The 20,707-nt window shown below is 41.7% G+C and overlaps 1 protein-coding gene across 9 annotated transcripts in view; it reads right to left on the bottom strand.

Annotated features, from left to right (window-relative positions):
• The window catches only part of ARMC2 (armadillo repeat containing 2), a 138,482-nt gene that overhangs the window by 53,000 nt on the left and 64,775 nt on the right, over positions 1 to 20,707 (bottom strand). For all 9 annotated transcript variants that reach the window (XR_006202750.1, XR_006202752.1, XR_006202749.1 and 6 more), the window contains 2 exons: positions 12,707 to 12,852; positions 9,461 to 9,560 (listed from right to left, as the gene is read on the bottom strand). Coding sequence is in view for 4 of the 9 variants with exons in the window: in XM_042939511.1 (XP_042795445.1) it covers positions 9,461 to 9,560; positions 12,707 to 12,852 (246 nt within the window). In the remaining 5 variants the exon portion in view is untranslated. The remainder of the gene's footprint in view (positions 1 to 9,460; positions 9,561 to 12,706; positions 12,853 to 20,707) is intronic.

The raw sequence follows: 20,707 nt of genomic DNA, 5'->3' as shown, positions 1-20,707 counted from the left end.
GAGCGGGTCTTGAGAAAGTACCTGGGACAGTCCCCTTCCTGGGTACTGGGCTCACCTTGTCTGTCTCTGATCACCAGGCAGTTCCCTAAAAATGCTGAAGTCTGTGGCTCTCAAATCTTAAGTAAGGACACACAATTTCATTATGACACTCATCATTTCACATAAAGGCGGCGGTTACTTCACGTAATTCCCGATGGCAGAGGTTCCTCCCTGGGCTCTGGACGGAAAGCCCTCCTCCACCCTGGACACACCCAGCAGAGAAGCAGAACCCTTTCCAACCAGGGCAGAGGGTATTTCTAAGAATTAGGCTCCTCGAAGGATATTCCACTTCATATTTTCTAAGCTGAGGAATATGAGCTTTTTGCATAAACTCTGATAATATAATTTCTGATTAAAGACACTCTACATGACTCCTACCTCTGAAAAATTCTAATAATCAACCATAATAGCAGTAGCAGCAGCAGCAGCAGCAGGAGGAATGAACACACAGTGTTTATGACGTGCCGGGCCCCGTCCCAAGCATTTAGATATGCAAATTCATTAAAAGTCATAATTTGTAGCCCTTTAATCTGAACAAAGTGTTCCCAATCTCTACCCGTAGTCACCTCCCTCAGGCACTTAACAGTAGTCTCTTGATGTTGCTGGACCTCATGCTATTCCCCGGATTGAGCTCCTCCCTCATTTCCTCAGGAGCATGTGAAGCAAGACAGGAAAGATGTTATATGTGATTTTGAATGACTTCCTTAAAAACTTAAAAAGTGGCTGCATCCTCTTTGCTCATTCATATCAGGACTAATCAGTTTACCCTGTAAAACATCACAGCTGCCTTCTGAAGGATGCTACGCTATTCTCCCTTCTCCCTCTTCCTAGGCCTCTTCTTCCTATGTTTGTTTTCCTCCTTAGCAGAACTCAGCAGGTGTCTCTGGCCCTGTTCCATCTCTACCCGTCACTGCTGATCTGCCAGGTATTCAGACCAGATCCCAGGCTGGAGGCGAAGGCAGCTTTCCTTAGAGATCATCATTCTTCCAAACTCAAGTTTCCTCCCTCCACGGTCACATGTGGTCTAATCTGGGAAGACTGAGTGCTGCTTTTCTCAGAAAACTCCCTCGGCCCCTTCGACTTCTGCAGTTCTTTTTTTCTAATACCTGTGTGGATCCTACCATGGCATACGCTTCACGAAGAAGAGACTCTAGGCTTTAGGGCAGGAAGAGTTAACACTGCCACAGTACCTCTCTCCCTGCCTTCAGATGGAAAAAGGAGGGGGTGGTTCCTGGCAGCAGCAGGGCCAACTGAAGGATGGCACGCGGGATCAACAAATGGGGGTGGCAGATTGCGCTGTTTGCAGCACCAAGCTTCCAGCAACTGCTACGCTCACTGTTTCTGTCCTCTTTCTCAGGGTTGGCTCGGGCGTCTTTTCGTTCCCCCCCACCCCCTTTCACAAATCTATTCTCTGCAAATCTAGGGAACGTGGAACAGGCCAAAATAGCAGCAGTCTCCCGGGAGGCTGGCAGAGGTGGTGCTTCCTTATCCCCACACCAGTGCCGATCTTAACTCATCTGGAGGCCCGAGGACACCGGCTGAGCCAGAGGGCTTTGCAAGGCCCCATGGCTCACCGTGGGCAGCCCGCGCCGTGCAGAGGACCGCCTTGGACAGTGTCATAGAGAGGTTTATTCACTGGTCCACAAAGAGAGATTAAGGATTGTTGCCAATCTTTTGCAAGTCTCCAAAACGTCACTTAACTAAACATTCTATACAGATTTGAAAAAATTAGACAAAGGCCAACATCAGCGATTTGTAGAGACCACTGACTGACTCCATAGCAGAAATTATTTCATCAGTATACAATTCTCCATTGAGATACAGATACTCTCTTTTATTCTCTGACAGTATCTGACAGCCACCTATAAATCACCCCTGAACTTTTAGAGCATTTTTATCAAATTTAATACAATGTTGCATATATATATATATATATGCAACAGCTTTTGTAGTTTGGAAACAACAAAATGAAGATGAATCAGGAGAGGTACTTTTTTTTTTTTAAGAAGTCAGTCTAGTATAACTAGTTCATACTGACTTTCAAATTTTGCATAAAAATGGAGTCAGCCTAGCAACAGTTACGGCCAACCAGAACTCAGACAAACAGGTACACCTATTGCAAGAAACCTGACCTCAACTGTACTCTCCAGTTATAGCCTGTGGGATATTCTCTTTAGTTTCAAATACATTGTGTCTTTGGGAGCCAGCACGTTACTCGGTCTCAATGGGCCCCTCACTGCTGTAAATGAAATTGCTTTAACTGGAACAAAGCCAGGAGCAGGACACGGCTGAGTGGCCGGCAAGCTCCCATAGCAGCAGTTGTTGATGTGACTGTCCATGTGAGAGAGACTGGCCTCAAGTCAGCGAAGGAGGCTCTCCTTCTACCCAGAGATGTGGAGACTCAGGCTTCACGGGGCTTGCTGACCCCAAAGTCCAACCCTGGTGAGGAAAAGAGGCAGGACCTTGGCCATCTGTGCTTACAGACGGATTCCCAAACTCCTCATTCACCATAACCCTCATCTGCCAGATCCCCCAGACTTGGTCCTACAGGCATCTTTGATTACTCACTCCCCTCACCAACCAGTCACTGAGTTCCCTTTGCTCTGCCATCTCAAAATCTCCCCACACCGCCTCCTTCCCATGCCTGTTCTGGTTAATCTGTCTGTAGCCTCCTGTCACAGACCCTTGGTGGGATCCTCCCTCTGTGATCAATGTTAATGCCATTTCTTTTTTTTTTTAATTTTTAAAAAAATTTTAATGTTTATTTTTGAGAGAGAGATAGAGAGAGAGAGAGAGAGAAATGAGTGGGGCAGGGACAATGAAAGAGGGAGAGAGAGAATCCCAAGCAGTCTCTGTGCTGTCAGCACAGAGCCCGACATGGGGCTTGAACTCACAAACCTTGAGATCATGACCTGAGCCAAAATCAAGAGTCAGACACTTAACTGACTGAGCCACCCTGATGCCCCTGTCAATACCACTTCTTTTTAAAAAACAATTTTTTTTTAATGTTTATTAATTTTGAGAGACACAAAGCATGAACAGGGGAAGGGCAGAGAAAGAGACACACACAGAATCTGAAGCAGGTTCCGGGCTCTGAGATGTCAGCACAGAGCCCGACGCAGGGCTTGAACCCCTGAACCGTCAGATCATGACCTGAGCCGAAGTCAGACACTCAACTGACTGAGCCAACCAGGCGCCTCACTGTCAATACCACTTCTTGAAGCACAGCTCTTACATCATTTCCTTGCTCAAAAACATCCACTGCCTGTTAAATGTCAAAGCCAGTGTCCAATGCACCATCCAGCCCCATGTGACCAGTTCTGCATTACCTGACATTATTACTCCCCGCACATAGCCAGCCAAGGTGAACACATTCCTCCTCATTTCCCACACCCTTCCCACCTGGCCTGAAAATAACTGGTGTGTATAATGTTGACCATAGGGAAGGAACTATATCAAACTATCACAGAAAGAATAAACTATGTTCATCAGACTCCACTTACTTAGGAGAGAACTACTTCTACTAAGTAAAAGAAAACATTTTAGAAAGATTTTCAAGATGCCCCATTTAAAATGTGGTTAGGAACTTCTCATGCAATCTGGATCTGAGAGCTGAATCACAATTTGCAATTTTACAACATTTACCCAACTTCCCACCTTCGAACGAAACCTCAACATGAATTGAACATACAGGTGAGCTGAAGAACAGATAAACTTTACCAATCTGGAACACACACTGCACCACGGCAAAAAACGCTAATTAACCCTGCGGTGCTGAAAGTGGGTCAGCAGTTTGCCTAAGTGCTGAACCATACAAAATGGCAGGATCTGGGATGCTGGTGACTCAATACCCAGAATCTAAGTAGAGGAGCATTTAAAAACCTGCAGGGATTATACTTGATGCCTCCGTTCATCTATCCATTCCATCAGCAGCCATTTCCTGAGCACCAACTATATGCTTCTGGACGTGGCTATCCCTCAAAAGCACCAGGCGAGGCTAGAATTTCACTGTGCTCTGTTCTGTTCTGTTCTTAAGTCCGCAGACAAAAGTCAGGCGTTTGGGTTCCGTGCTGAGCGGGGTAGAGCCAGTTCCACAAGGGCAAAGCAGCAGGAGCTGGAAAGAATGAACAAGCTAAGGGCTTACTGTGCTGCCCGCCCCATCAGGGGTGCAGACCAAGGCCAAGGCTGAAAAAAGGAGCAAGCTCAGCCAAATGCTAGCAGTGGGAATGTGTCTGCAGAGGGGCTGGGAATACAGCCACAGGGCACGCTCCTGCCAGGCAGGAGGAAGAGGGTGAGCCAGGAGCCAAGTTACCATATAAAGGCTCCAGGGGAAGGGGTGGAGGCGCCTCCCTAACAAATCCTCACTGGCCCCAAAAAAGATGGAGGGGAGAGAGAGGTCACGTTATCTCTGGACTGCTGCATGGCTGTGGCTGCATCACAGAGGAACAGCGAGAAAAATGGCAGATGTCTGTGCTCTCAGCCCATACCCTTCAGACATTCCAGGTCTCACTGTCAACACCACGATGCCTGAGCATTCCAAATCAGACAGTGCTCGCTGTGCGTACGTGGCCGAACATGATCGCTTACCCTAAAAGAAGTCTAAATGGAATGAGAGAGGCATGACTTTAAAAGCAGCACAAGCAAGGACATGTCGGGCAATTCCCAGACAGTGTTTTTGAAGGCTCTGATGAGGGTCCTGCCTCTGGATGTTCTGTTTTAAAAAAACAAAAACAAAAACAAAAACAACAATAACAAAAAAAAAACACAAGAAATTGGCCATATCTCAAATGGAGAGAGTCAGATAGTCAGTTGCTCAACGGGCATGTGATGGGAATGTAGATAAAGGTTATTCTTTTTAGACCATGACCTCCGTAAAAAATTGCCCATCATACAAATCTCATTTGAGGCATTTTATTGGATCCCTTGCCCAGTAGATATTTACAGAAGAAATGGGGAAAATCCCTTCATGTTCTTCCAAAAAACAAACCCAAGCATATTTTGGGGAGATGCTAAATGCAGCAATGGTGACGTCAGAGGCACCTCCTAGGGCAGGCCCTGATTTGCAAGGCTGATACTGACCCTGCTCATCCCTGCGTTACTAGGCCCATCTGTTTGTACATTTGGTTTGTACCAAATGTAGTTTACACCAGAGAGCATACAATATGTGCACATTTCTTAAATGAGATTTGTCATTTAATTGAATTTGGGTTACCATTTTTAATAGAGGCTTTACCTAATGCTAAAGTTTAGCTTTCAAACTGCATCGAGCTGACCGAAACGTTGTGCTTCGGTCTCCGTTTTTGTGTGTATGGGAACTGGAGTGATTAGTCGTACCACGGATTTTGGACCAATTAACCTCCCAGACAGGAGCCAAAGAAGTTTCCCTTGTTCTCCCTGAGGAAGTCCTTTGTAAGAGCTGGGAGGGGTGGATTCCTTTTCTCTGAAACTGTTGATAAACCAGAAACCCTGGCTGGTAGCACACAGCCTTCAGACACAGGCCCACGTCACAGAAGTGCAAAGAGGGGTGGAAAAAACTGGGCCATCATTTGATTGTATATGCACTAATCTTCCTCAAATTTATCTGTTGCAAACTTACAAAATTTCAATATGGGTATATACTGAACTTTCTCAAAGCAGGACATTGGTAGGAATATTTGGTGATTATCTTAACAATAAAATTCGGGGATTATTTCACCAATTACGAATCAGCAACTCATGGTCTGTCTAGCTAACTGAGGTTAATGAGCCCTGCCTTTTGCAAGCCATTCTGAGGGTCCTGCAGGAGAAGACCTGAACTCACCTGAATGAATCTAAGTGGTTCATTCTGACCAGTGCCTGAAGCTTCATCAGTGTGATTGGCTGTGTTATCAAAGCATTATCAATGTTATCACTGGGTTTGGTCCCAGGACTAGTTTTTTTGTTTGTCTTGTTTTTTCCAGGACTACTTGTTTTGACACAAGTCTGGCAGAAAAAATTCATGGAAGAGTCTAATAAACCATCTCATTTTCTCTAGCTAAGAAAGGCTCCAGCTATTGGCGCAAAAAGCAGAAGACATGAGGCTTGGTCACTTGAGCGTCTGACTTTGGCTCAGGTCATGATCTCAAGGTTCATGAGTTACAGCCCCGTACCAGGCTTGCTGATGTCAGCTCAGAGCCTGCTTGGGATCCTCTGTCCCCTCTCTCTCTCTGCCCCTCCACCACTCATGCTCACTCTCTTTCTCAAAAATAAATAAAAACAGACTTCTTTTTCTTAATGTTATATTTATTTTTGAGAGCGAGAGACAGAGTGTGAGTGGGGAGGGGCAGAGAGAGGGGGACACAGAATCCGAAGCAGGCTCCAGGCTCTGAGCTGTCAACACAGAGCAGAGCTTGAACCCATGAACTGTGAGATCATGACCTGAGCCGAAGTCTGACGCTTAACCTATGAGCCACCCAGGTGCCCCTTTTAGCTGATACTTTTAACAAGTTTTATTATGAGGTTCCCCTACTAATTGCAAGCCAATAATTGCAAAAGGAAAGTAAAGACAAGTAAAGACTACCAAGGACAGAGTTAACAATCAATAGAAAGGGAAGAGAGAGAAATCTACAGAAAGGACAAAAACATTTAAAGAATCTCATCAGGGATGCCTGGGTGGCTCAGTCTGTTGAGTGTCTGACTTGGGCTCAGGTCACGATCTCACAGTTTGTGAGCCTTGCGTGGGGCTCGGTGCTGACAGCTCAGAGCCTAGAACCTGCTTTGGAGTCTGTGCCTCTCTCTCTCTCTGTCTGCCCCTCCCCCGCTCACCCTCTGTATCCCTCTCAAAAAAAAAAAAAAAAAAAAAGAATCTCATCAACAGACTCATGCTCGCACTATGGGACAAATAGCCTCTAGAGCAATAATTAATGTTTGTAATATTGACCTTTGGCATCAAGAAGAGATTAAATTATTCTTAGTGTCTTCTAAGAAAGCAAGGAAATATGTAATATATTTTAATATGATCTTTACTGCAATGATTAAAATAATTTAATAAATTATGCATTTCCTTGATGGTTCTGGAAACAACATGAACTGTACATAGTTTGCAAGGTGCTCTTCATTCTTCTTCTAACCAAAATAATTTTAATAGGAACACAAAATTATCATATAGGTCAATAGAGAAAAAAGATGGCTTTGAAACACCAATTTTGCTTTATGAGAACTTTTGGTCCAAAGTGAAAAGTAATTTGCTAAGAGCCACAGTAAAATTTTATGCAGATTAAACTTTAAGATATATAGTCCCTTACAGCAGCAAAAGCATACCCTTAGCTGTGTTGACATCTCAAATGTCTTATATTGGCAAGATACCAGGATTTTTGTCTGTTTATTTAACACGGCCATCATCCAAGCTATAATCAGAAAAACAAACGGTTATTTACTAGTAATGCTACAAAACAATAGGGCTATTTATCAGTACTGAACTGATGTGTATTCTTCCTTTTTAAAAATGTACAGGTTATGACATAACTTGAATTCAAGTTGTTAAACCAAAATGCATTCTTTAACCCTCATTTGAAAATTCTAGTGCAAGCAAAGATGCCTTCTCTGGTTATAGTTATCTAAATCATCCAAAATCAAAACACCAAAGCAAAAAAGAATAATGATGGTAAAATAAAATTACAATGAAAATCATAAAAGCACATTTACAAACAAAATCCATAACTAAACTTTTAAAGTATAAGATCTAAAAGAATTCTTTTAATGTAAAATATATTTCTGCCATTTTATTCTTTTACTTAAAAAGAAAACCAGGAATAGGAGTGCCTAAGCTTTTCACCAGATTAATTCACTTGCCCTAAGATTACAGTTATGATAATACATTATGCCAAGATGCTTATGGACAAATGCTTAATGGACACTTAACAGCAATGGAGAATCTTTCGGGTAGATTAATCAAATCATTCTTCACCTGACGTAGCAAATTCTTATACCTTGAAATCTTTCAAAGTATGTAATTTAGAAAAAATACAAAATATGTAGGTGAAAGCATTTGTAACCCAAATTCTCAGAATCAGAAACTCAAGTACACATTTGTAAATCAGTGTTTAAAAGCCAAATAAAAATTACTAACACTTTAAGCAAGGTTTTACCATCTTTAAAATGTAGTAATAGTGTAATATGAGCATAGATAGATACTTCTCTGTCATCTGTATAACCAAAAAGAGACTAGTAACATTTTAATAAACTAGCTAATAATAGCATAAAATCTGACAAACTTAGTTATTCTCAGCAGAAGTACTTGGCTGGGTAAAAATAAATTCAGCGCTATTTGTGGAAACATGGGTTATATTTTGAGGTGGTTTTGAGATGGCCAATATAAACAAACACAAAAGCTTTATATTAAAATGTTCTTAGTATACATATAAATTATTTGGTTTAAAGCTGATGAAACTTAGTGTGCGATTCTGAAAGTTTACCATATTTGAAATATATATTGTGTTCATGTATCAAATATGTCACCAAACAGGTGATGTAACTGTAATCATTTATAAATCTGAATAAACTGCATTTAATGAATATTCAAAGACTCATAATAAAACTTAATGTCTGTACTATTATGATTATATTAAGGTGGAGTCATTTGTGACATCTTCCCTTTTTTAAATAGCTCTATATATTGTTACCCAATTCATTAAAACCAAATTATTTTCTTTCTAAAACTTTTTTAAACGTTCATTTATTTATTTTGAGAGACAGAGTGAGAGAGAGTAAGCAGGGGAGGGGCAGGGAGAGGGGAGAGAATTCCAAGCAGGCTCTGGGCTGCTAGCACAGAGCCTGATGCAGAGTTCGATCTGACGAATTGTGAGATCATGACCTGCACTGAAATCAAGAACCAGATGCTCAACAACTAAGTCACCCAGGCGCCTCTGTTTTCTTTCTAATATTTACGTTTGTTTGGAATGATTCATCTTCTAAATACTAAAGTGTCAAAGAATTAGAAAATTTCCAGTCTAGAAGAATCTTTAGAGTATACCCGTGCAGGGGATCCCAAACTGTGCTTTGCATCAGAAGTCCCCGTGGTTCTCAGTCAAGTGCGGATGGCCAGGCCCCTTCCCACCCACTCAGCAAGCCTGGGACTGGGCCTGCAAATAACTCCCATCCCACCCCAGGATGACTCTCGTCTAAGTGTCCAGGGATCACTGGCAGCAACAACACTGTGCACCCATCCTCTTCCCTAAACCAGGGATCCTACCGCATCAACATCCCATGGTAGCCATTTCTCCCTCCAACTAGTCTCTCCTCAACTCCTACAGATAACTCTGACTCCTGGGGCTGCCCATTACACATCAAATGGAAGCTTCTGATAGAAACCTGTACGTTCAAAACATAAGGTCATTTAACATGGGCTTATACAAATACCCCAACGCAAAGACAAACTGAAGAATTAAATACATAAAGAACTGACCTGTTTCTTCTGGTATTTGTTTATCACTTTCAAAAACAAGGCATAACATCTGGAACAGTTGGCCAAGGCTGCACAGCAGTCATAGTAAGAAGTAAGTTTGCTGCAGAAATGCCAAATGGGAAAATAAAAATAAACTTTGGTTTTTTTGTTTTGTTTTGTTTTGGTTTCCAGAAAGCTCAAATACACATAGGGTTACTTTATTTTTTTTTAAATATAGTTTATTGTGAAATTGGCTTTCATACAACACCCAGTGCTCATGCCAACAAGTGCCCTCCTCAAAGCCCATCACCCACTTTCCCCTCTCCCCCATCCCCATCAACCTTCAATTTGTTCTCTGTATTTAAGAGTCTCTTATGGTTTGCCTCCCTCCCTCTCTGTTTGTAACTGTTTTTTTCCCCTTCCTTTCCCCCATGGTCTTCTGTTAAGTTTCTCAAGACCCACACATGAGTGAAAACATATGATATCTATCTTTCTCTGCCTAACTTATTTCACTTAGCATAATACCCTCCAGTTCCAACCATGTTGCTGCAAAATGGCAGGATTTCATTCTTTCTCACTGCCAATATTCCATTGTATATATAAACCACATCTTCTTTATCCATTCATCAGTTGATGAATATTTAGGCTCTTTCCATAATTTGGCTATTGTTCAAAGTGCTGCTATAAACATTGGGGTACATGTGCCCGATGCATCAGCACTCCGGTATCCCTTGGGTAAATTCCTAGTAGTGCTATAGATTTTTATAGATTCCTATAAAAATAGAACTTTTTGAAACTAACCCAAGAGGAAATATGGCTGGATATATAGCCACTAAAGAAAGTGAATCTGTGGTCAATGATACACACAAATCTTGCACTTTCCAAGCAAGTCCTACAAACTTTTCAAGAAACAGATAAGTTCAATTTTCAGGAATTCTTCGATAATAGAGAAAAAGTGGGAACACTTCCCAACTCATTTTATGAGACTGGTATAAACTTGCCACTAAAACCAAACAAGGACAATGCAAAAGGAAAAGTACAAGGTTCATCTAACGCATAGATGAAAAATCCTAAACAAGATATTAGTCAATTCAACCTAGCAATGTATAGCAGCTTAACGTCAGACAACCTATTAATCTGTAATCTACTATATTAATGAATTTAGAAAAGAAAATCTACATAATCAAAATAGATACTAGGTAAGCATTCAAGAAAATCTAACACCCATTAGTGCAAGAAAATTCTTCCTTAACCTTCTGAAGGGTATCTACAAAAACCTGCAGTAAATATTATTTTTAACTGGTAAAACCACAAAAATATTTCTTTCAAATATTTTCTTTCAAATATTTCTCTGCAGGAGAAAGGCAGCAGGTTCAACACTCTTACAACTTTGTATGGGACATCCTGAGTGATACAATTAGAAAGAGGTGGGGACAGCAGGGAAGAGTTGTAATGATGGGGAAAAAAACCCGAAACTATTCTTATTTGCAGACAAATTGCATACAGAATCCAAGACAATCTATAGACTAATGCTTAGATGTAAATTTCATTAAGATTCCTGGATTAAAATTAATAAGCAAATATTAAATACTATTTATGTACACCAGCAACAGCCTATTAGGAAATATTTTATATACATATTTTATAGTCAGCATGTGCTATTACATTAGTTTCGGGTCTCCAACACAGTGATTTGACAATTCCATACATTAAAACATATTCACCATGATAAGCGTAGTCACCATCTGTCACCACACAAAGTTATTACAATATTACTGACTGTATTCCCTATGCTGTATTTTCTTCCCCATGACTTATTTATTTTATAAGTAGAAGTTTGTACCTCTTAGTCCCCTTAAAAATATGTTTAGAGATTGCATTCATAATTGCAGCAAAAGCCATGAAGAAATAAATCTGACAAAAGATGTGCAAAATCTTTTTGGAGAAAAAAATAAAATTTTATGGAAAAATGTAAAAGAAGACATCATAAACGTTTATTGGTGGAAGACTCAGTATCATAAAGGTGTCAATTCTCCACTCCTGCATCCCAATTGCTCTACATACTCAGTGCTGTTCTGTGAAAAATGCTAAAGTTCCTATCCCAGACTTTAGCTGATTCTCCAGTTCATGAGAAAGAGGGAAGAATTTGGACCTTAAAGGAGAAAAGAGGCAAAGGACTCATCTTGCCTTATAGCAAGACTTAAATCTATAACACTGGAAACTGTGTGGTACTGGTCTGAGGATGGACCAAACAAAGTGCCTAGAAACAGACCTACAAGTATAAGGAACCTTGCTTGTGTTTAACTAACTAGGCATTTAGAATCAGTGCAAAAACAAAATGCCATGTTCAATAAAAAGTGCTGGGACAACCGACTATCCACGTGGAAAAAAAATGAAAATTGGATTCCTACATGCCACCATGTATAAACACAAAATTTATGATTTTACAGTGCTTCAAAATGAGAGTGATAAGTACCCCAAATTAAGTATCCAGGCAGGAAAGCACAGTGCTGAAAATCAAATCTGGACTCATCCTCATACTGTGGTCAATTACCAATTCAGTGTTCGGGAAATTTTCTATTTTGCTAAACAATTACAGTGAAGTTCAAGAAATGCCCAGGTCTCTTGAGAAGGATAATTATGTTAAAACATTGGCTCAAGGAGCAGTGAGGGAGGAAATATAATAATTTAAAGACTGTTCTGAAATTAAACATCTTGCTTTAAAGCAACCTGGATTCAGATGGTCATCACTCCTGGAGTGAAGTGTGAGCATGATTAGTGAATGTGTGAGCCAAAGTTCAGTCAAACAACTGAAATAAAATAACCTTCTCTTACAAATCAGGTCAGATGAGACTTTGTAAGCAATGTTCCCCTTTTTGAGTTAAAACCCTTAAGTACCGTTTCCAAGTGTACTAGAAAGTTTACCATGTTTTGTGATATAGCTATTTATCTCCAATAAGCTAAGAGGAATTTTTGTTTGTGTAAAAACCCTAGGATAACTCCTGACTCACCAAAGAACTAAGGTGACTTACAATGGATGAATTTAGAATCGCATTAGAAAACCATATGAAATGGAGTCATCAGTTTAAATCATTTTTTTTGAACTTAGGCCATTAGATTTACTTTTTTTTTTTTTTTAGGTGAAGAAGCAAAATAGGATTCCTTGCCAGCCACACACACACGAATATTAAAGATACCGCCCCCCCCCACCCCAAATTTAAGCCTTAGCATTTGTGTAAGGCTGCTTTGTTTTCCTAGTCCACCTACCTGAATATTCTGGCAATATTGGTGCAGACATCCTTGTCAGCCATGTACTGTCCCATCACCGCGCAGAGCTGGGGGAGGGCACTGATGCTTAGCAACTTACTTCTTGCTGGTGGTGAATCAACCAAGTTTCTCAGTGTAGCAGTCATCTGGGATAAAAGCACATTTGCGCCATTTTGTTTTTAATTGGAAAATACAGCAATACTGATCAGTACAACACGATTCATCCTACAAGCTTCATTAAATCAGTAGCAAAACCAAACCCCTTTTAAGCATCTCCTACCAGAGAACATGGGCCTAAGGACAAGTAGCATGAAATGGAAAAAAAAAAAAAAAAATGGATACAAAGAGAGCCTACTTTGGTTCAAAGGTGAAGAATGAGAAATTCATGTTAATAAGCAATTATTATTGGTGGTTCAGTCGGTTAAACGTCTGATTCCCACTCAGGTCATGATCCCACGGTGTGATTTTGAGCCCCGTATTGGACCCCACTAGCAGTGGGGAGCCTGCTTGGGATTCTTTGTCTCTCTCTCTCTGTCCCTCCCCCACTCACATGCACACACGTGCATGCACACTCTCTCTCAAAACAAACTTTTTGAAAAATATTAAAAAAAGAAACCTCTCAGTCCATAGTCTTTTTTTTTTAATATTTATTTATTTCTGAGACAGAGACAGAGCATGAGTGGGGGAGGGGCAGAGAGAGAGGGAGACACAGAATCCAAATCAGACTCCAGGCTCTGAGCTGTCAGCACAGAGCCCGACGCGGGGCTTGAACTCGCAGACCACGAGATCATGACCTGAGCCAAAGTTGGACTCTCAACTGACTGAACCACCCAGGTGCCCCTCAGTCCATAGTCTTAAGAGTAGCATCAAATATTGCTGTGACCAAAGGATATTTAAGACTGTTAGTTTCATTCTCTTCCAAGAGACAAGTATTTATTTCTTGCATATTCGTCTTATTTTATAAAAAATGTTTAGGAGAGCTATCTTTGTCTAAAAGTGAAGAAGAGAATAATTTAGTAAATCCAATTTAGTAAAGTTTAGTAAAATTGATGCTGCTGTTACCTAATACCTAATACCTAATTAATGCTGCTGTTTATTTTTTAAGTCTCTCCTTTTCAATTTAAATTTTAGTTAATATACAGTACAATATTGGTTTCAGAAGTAGAATTCAGTGCTTTTTCACTTACATACAACACCAAGTGCTCATCGTAACAAGTGCCCTCCTTAATACCCATCACCCATCTAGCCCATCTCCCACAATCCTCCATCAACCCTCAGTTTGTTCTCTATCATTAAGAGTCTCTTGTGGTTTCCCCTTCTTCTCTCCCCCCCTTCCCATATGTTTACCTGTTTTGTTTCTTAAATTTCACACATGAGTAAAATCATGTGTCTTTCTCTGATTAACTTATTTTGCTTAGCATAATACATTCTAGCTCCATCCACGTCATTGCAAATGGCAAGATTTCATTCTTTTTTATGGCTAATATTCCATTGTATATATATATGCCACATCTTCTTTATCCGTTCATCAGTCAATGAACATTTGGGCTCTCTCCACAGTTTGGCTACGGTTGAAAATGCTGTTGTAAACACTGGGGTGCATGTACCCCTTCAAATCTGTATTTTTGTATTCTTTAGGTAAATACCTAATAGTACAAATGCTGGGTCATAGAGTAGTTCTATTTTTAGTTTTTTGAGGAAGTTCCATAATGTTTTCCAGAGTGGATGCTCCAGTTTGCATTCCCACCGATAGTGCAAGAGGGTTCCCCTTTCTCCACATCCTCGCCAACACCTATTGTTTCTTGTGTTAATTTTAGCCATTCTGACAGGTGTGAGGTGGTATCTCATCATGGTTTTGATTTGTATTTCCCTGATGATGAGTGATCTTGAGCATCTTTTCATGTGTCTGTTAGCCATCTGGATGTCTTCTTTGAAAAGTGTCTATTCAGGGCTTCTGCTCATTTCTTAACTGGGTTGTTTGTCTTTTGGGTGTTGACTTTGATACTTTTTTATAGATTTTGGATATGAACCCATTATCGGATATGTTGTTTGCAAACATCTCCTCCCATTCCTTAGGCTGCCTTTTAGTTTTGTTGGTTGTTTCTTTCACTGTGCAGAGGCTTTGTGTCTTAACGAGGTCCCAATAATTCATGTTTGCTTTCATTTTCCCTTGATTTCAGTGATGTGTCTAGTAAGAAGATGCTGTGACCAAGATCAAAGAAGTTGCTGCCTGTGTTCTCCTCTAGGATTTTGATGCAGTGTGATCTTTCCTCATGGAACAGTACAGACAGGCTCTTGGTTAAGAAGAGTCAGCTCAGGATTTGGATGCCTGGTCAAATCCCAGCCCCACCACTCACTAGCTTTGGTTAGTTTGTGAACCTTCTGGGGAACATTTTTCTCATCGATAAAGTGGGGATGGTGATAATTGCCCTAGAGTTGTGAGGATTCAATGAGACAAGATGTGTGAAGGGCATTACCAATGCCCATCACCAAATAGGAGTTCAAACATCGTGTGTCCCATTCCCACATTTTTTGTGGGACTTCACACCCAAAATACAGAAGAGAGATACCTATCCTTAGAGTCAAATGGTAGAGACTCAAGTCCCAAATCTCTTTCTAGTTATGTGACTGAGGCACCCACTCATTGCACAACTTCCCCATCCTTTCATCTGTGAAAAGGGGTTCCTAATCCCTGCTCACCTCTTGGGGTGGTTGTGTGTATAAAATGGAAACATGGGACAATGTTTTTGTGCATTGTAAAGCATTATGTAAATATAAGGCTTCATTATAGCCATAAATAAACTTTAAAAACAATTATTAAGGTACATATCTTTGATTAGTTTTCCTTTGTAGCAACAGCAACAAAAAGATTTTGTTAAAATATAACTACCTTGAAATCAGAGAAAATAAAAATAATGCTTCAAGTAAATGTGTTCAAGCCTTTTGAAGTCAATTCAATTACACAGCAATTCAGTAAAGTATTCCCTGAAAGCTTCAGCATCCAAAACATTGGAGGGGAAAACAAACCACTTGAGCATTCCACTTCACCGTGGATCTATACAATATAGTCTCCTAAGCTAAGGAATGGTCTTGTGTGAAGGCTAATAAATCATTCTAGGCTTTCCAGGCCATCACCACCATAAAATGGAAAATTCTCATCATCAGACCCTGGCTCTATCTGTTCTCCTTCTCCAGAGACAGCCCAGGCACTCACTCAAGCACCGCTGTTTACATCAACCCGAGGAATGACTCACAAGCTTTCCCAACTCAGAGTCCAAAGAGCTCATATGCTCATGTGAATCCTGACCTGAAGCCAGGCCATCAGACGCCAGGGAACATGCATTCTAATCATCATGCACAAAAACATGTCCTCTTCCCTGGTCCCTAAGGCTTCGCGGATTGGGCACCTTGATCTACTGCCATCCCCTTGTTCCCCACATCCAGCCTCTGGCAAGGGATGCCGTCAGCAAAAGGAACAGTTTTCTTAGGAGCTTTTATTTTCTTGTTTCGGCCTCAGTTTTTCCCTCTCTCGACCATTTTTCTTACCTCATTAGAAAAAGTTAAGACAGCTCAAGGTTCTTCTACTCCCAAACGCAGCTTTGATTCAATGGCCCAAGTCAAGAGTGGAGGCACACGTTTACATGTGACATGGCCTCTCCATGTACTGCACGTGTCACATTGTGGGGAGTGTGCAGAGCTGAGTGAGATGTGACATCAAGTATTGCCAGGTGTGTTAGCTGTGATGCTGGTAGAATAACTTAAGTGCAACATGAGCCACATACTTGAAAAATACACAGTAACACCTCAATCTATGCCACTACCGTCAACCTGGTTGTTCAAGCCCCAACCTCAGTGACATCCCAGAACCATGTCTTTCTGCTTTCTGTCACCACAAGCCCTACTAGCTTTTTGTCCACTTCTCCTGGGATAAGATTCCATCTTCAGACCATGGTCTACAAGGCCCTGTATGATCTGACTCTCACCAACCCCTCAAACTTCATCTCCTACCTTACACCCCCCACAAGCTGTTTAATGTTAGGTTATTTAGTATTATGTTTTATTGTCTGTCCACTCCTCTATACTCGAAGCTTTAGTGAGGGCCTATGCACGGTCTTTTCATCATTGTGCCCCTATGCCCAAATCCAGTGCCTGGCACACAGTGGGTCTTCAATAAACATTTGTGGATGGAATGACTGAATGGGTGAATACCTATGAAGGAAAGACTGGGATAAATAGAAAGGTTAGGATATCAGAAAGCCATGAATTAATCAGACAATATCTCTGAAGTAGATTTTAAGGTGATTTTAAAGGAGCAGAGGAATAAAAAATAACGGATGAAAGAAAAATGGACTTCCTGGAGGGGGCCCAGTTCTCTGTGCATTCCCTATTCCATCTTATTGATTATAGCAGCTCCTTTCTAGGCGCTAAAACTCTTCCCCCTTCACACCTAAGGGTCACCTGTTCTTCCTCTTCTTTCCACCACCGGGATTGCTGGTTCCATTTAAGCCTGTGTCACCTCCTTCCCAAACTCTACAGACCTCTCAACAGGCTCTTTCCAACCTCTCCCCTGCCTTGTTCATCTCTCCACATGACTCCCTGTGGCCACAGGAAGCATCTCAAACTCTAACCTTCCCTGTTCAAAGGCCTCCTCTGACTTCTGCTGGTCTATCAGGCACAATGCATATCTTAAGGGTGCTCACTCTTCACAGTGTAGTTCACGCCTCCAAGCTCACCTCTTGTCCCCCTTCCTCTTTTCAAATGCTGTACCACACTCACATCCTTTGACAAGTCCAGAATGGCCTCTTCAATCCCTTTCCCACCTCTTCTCCAGCCTGCCCATCCCCTGGACCAGCTCAGGGTTACTTTTCTGTGGAAAACTTTTCTGTGCAGACTTTTCGGCACCTGGTCACGATCTCCTCTAGGCTAACAGACCATCCTGTTCATGCCTGCACCATGCCCAGCACAGAAGCAAAGCCACGGTTTCATGCACCCTCTCTCCCACTGTGAGCTCCTTTGTATACAAATGGTTTCTTATTCTTCTTTCTACTATGAAGATAGTAAATAAAAAGACCACAAAAAGCTGGCAGGATGAAGCACAGAAGAAGGGGATAAAAAGGAGATGAGGAGGAGAAAGAAGAAAAGGAGGACAAGGAGCTGAAGGGACAAGGGAGCAGAAAAGGAGGACCTTCCCCTTTAAGAAGACTCTGGCAAAAAAGTACAGGGGATTAACAGAGGCCTGGTGGTAAACCAGAGCTCAAAGCCCTGAGGGCTGCAGATCGGGAGGAGGTCACCAGGGGGAGGAAGCAATGCAGGCCCCCCATTTTGAGAGGCTGGCAGGGAGCCACCAATCTCACTGCTGGGTGGGGGTGGGGCTGACCACCGAGTACAGACAAGGGGCTGTTTCTGGGAAAAATGTAAAAGATCAGTGGGAGGAGAGTCTAGTTAAATACTGCCGTGACAGTTAAAGGCAAATTTATAGTCAACCCACTTAACTCTCAGCCTTGCTCCAACTTTTAACAGAGATATATTTGCAGAAATCACTAATGAGCTTTCCATCCCCCCTGGAAAGCCCACCCAATGGGCCTGTCCCTAAAACAGGAGTTCACCAAAGTCCAAGCTTTATGCTCGTGGAAGTGTATCCATCTCTTAACTTTCCATTGTAATTTATATTGTTCCTAACCCTACTTATGTACTTTTCTGTTTTATTTTGGGATATAAAAAAGAAGCGCAAGTGACATGGTTACACAGATGCCTGTTGAGCTTCTAAAGGAGCAGTTCCCAGGTGTCATCTCACAAAGAAATAGCAAACCAAAGAACATGAGTTTCGATTCTTTTTTTCCTGTCTCCTAACAGTGCAACTGCATGGGGGCAGCGAGGCAAGCAGTGGGAAGAAGAAAAAGGAGAAGAATATAGAACTGATCATCTCCCAAGATGATTAATAAGAATTTAGTCATCCTTGCTTATCAGTAGTGGTTAGATGATGTCTGAGGCATCGCCCACATTTTTGGTATATATCAAGAAAGAAACATTCTGGTGTGATTCCCGTTACTAATTTACTCCTGAAAAATGACAGAGCTACACTCTACAACTTTATGGTGCTCATTTTTTCTGAGGCAGCTTCTTCTCTCCAGTTTCCCCAAATTTCTTGATCATAAGAGGTACTGGGCCTCACCCTCCATCAGAATCTCCAAGAAAATGCCTGATGGCTTTGGCAAAGCTGTCCTATCTAGCACTGAACGTTCTCACTGTGTAGTCAACACTGGGAGACGCATTTTATTTTATTTTTTTAATTTTTTAAAAATGTTTATTTATTTTTGAGACAGAGAGAGACAGAGCATGAGTGGGGGAGGGGCAGAGAGAGGGGGAGACACAGAATCCGAAGCAGGCTCCAGGCTTTCAGCTGTCAGCACAGAGCCCAACGTGGGGCTTGAACTCACAAACCGTGAGATCATGACCTGAGCCGAAGCTGGACGCCTAACCAACTGAGCCACCCAGGCGCCCCATGGGAGACGCATTTTAAAGGGAAAGATTACGTGGAGAAGTGATGAGATGATTCATGAAGCTTTTATAATTTATAAACAGCATTTTAGTACAGTAAAATTAGAATTCAAAAGCACCTATTTTTTTCAAATAGGCACTTTTTCATTATAGGCACTTAATTATCAATTTCAAATTATGTTCTCAACTATTAATTGAAATACTTCAGCAAACACAAGAAATCATTGTCTTAAAATATGAGGCCTTCCTGATTTACATCACAGGATTTAAGAATGACAGCACAGGGCACCTGGGTGGCTCAGTCGGTTCAGCGTCCGACTTTGGCTCAGGTCATGATCTCACGGTTTGTGAGTTCGAGCCCCACGTCAGGCTCTGGGCTGACAGCTCAGAGCCTGGAGCCTGCTTTGGATTCTGTGTCTCCCTCTCTCTCTGCCCCTCCCCTACTTACGCTCTGTCTCTCTCTCTCAAAAATGAATAAACATTAAAAAAAATAATTAAAAGAATGACAGCATAGGCCCAGCAGCTGGGGCCTCATTCCTGCAGCCTCTCCTGCAGGGGCAAGGGGCAGGGGGGCACATGGCAGGGTGGGCTGTTTGGTTGACTCGAGCCTCTACGTACTGTGCATTTCCAGAGAGGACAGCCTTCTCTCTTCCCTTTGGACCTTCGTCCATCAGAACCCTCAGCCCCCAGGGGACTAATCAGCCTCTGCCCTAGAAGGCATTCCACCCTGAGGACTGCTCCAGAGCAGAAGGGCTTGCAGATCACAGTCCACCACAGAACTCCCGTTGCGGTGCAGCAGAAGTTCAACAGGCTTTTTGGCTGGCCCTGGAACTTCACCATCAATCATGGTATTGTTCCTTGGAGAAACACTTTTCCCTATTCCAAAAAAACCAGGTTTCAAAGAAACCTTTTGAACACAACACAACTGAAGACTGCACCATTAATTTGAAAATTATTATGTTTCCTCTACCAAAATCGGCATCAAGATTCAGTTTTAGTTATTTTTCTATATTGAATGCTATCGTGGAAAGAATTTGAGCAGCTTACTTTATGGTTTTTAAATCTATCCTGTGAACGTGATCTCATTTGCTCCCTACACCAGCCCCCTAAGGCAGACAGGAAAGGTATTATGAGCCCCACTTTTCAGATGAGAAAACCGAGGCTCAGAAAGTCCACCGGCTACCAGGTAGGTGAACATCCTAAGCTCTGACTCCTTGTTTGTTGTCTCCCCCTCTCCTTTTGGCTATCTCTGAAAGCATTCATTTTACTTCTCAATCACCTGGAATATCCATAACCAAAATCCCTCGAGCTTTATCTCGACTTAACTGCCAACTGCAAAATGGTTCACTTCCCGCTGATGATGTGAAAGAATAAACACAGCCGCCAGAGACCACAGACAGTGTAAAATGATTTAAGAGCCAAAGCCACACCATTTTCCAACCTCAGCAAAACCATCTCCCTCTATTAATAAAAGCACACTCATTTTTTGGATTTGTGCCCAAT

Source organism: Panthera leo, chromosome B2 (assembly GCF_018350215.1).
Source record: "Panthera leo isolate Ple1 chromosome B2, P.leo_Ple1_pat1.1, whole genome shotgun sequence".
Lineage (NCBI taxonomy): Eukaryota > Metazoa > Chordata > Mammalia > Carnivora > Felidae > Panthera > Panthera leo.
This window is presented reverse-complemented; position numbering and strand designations above follow the sequence as displayed.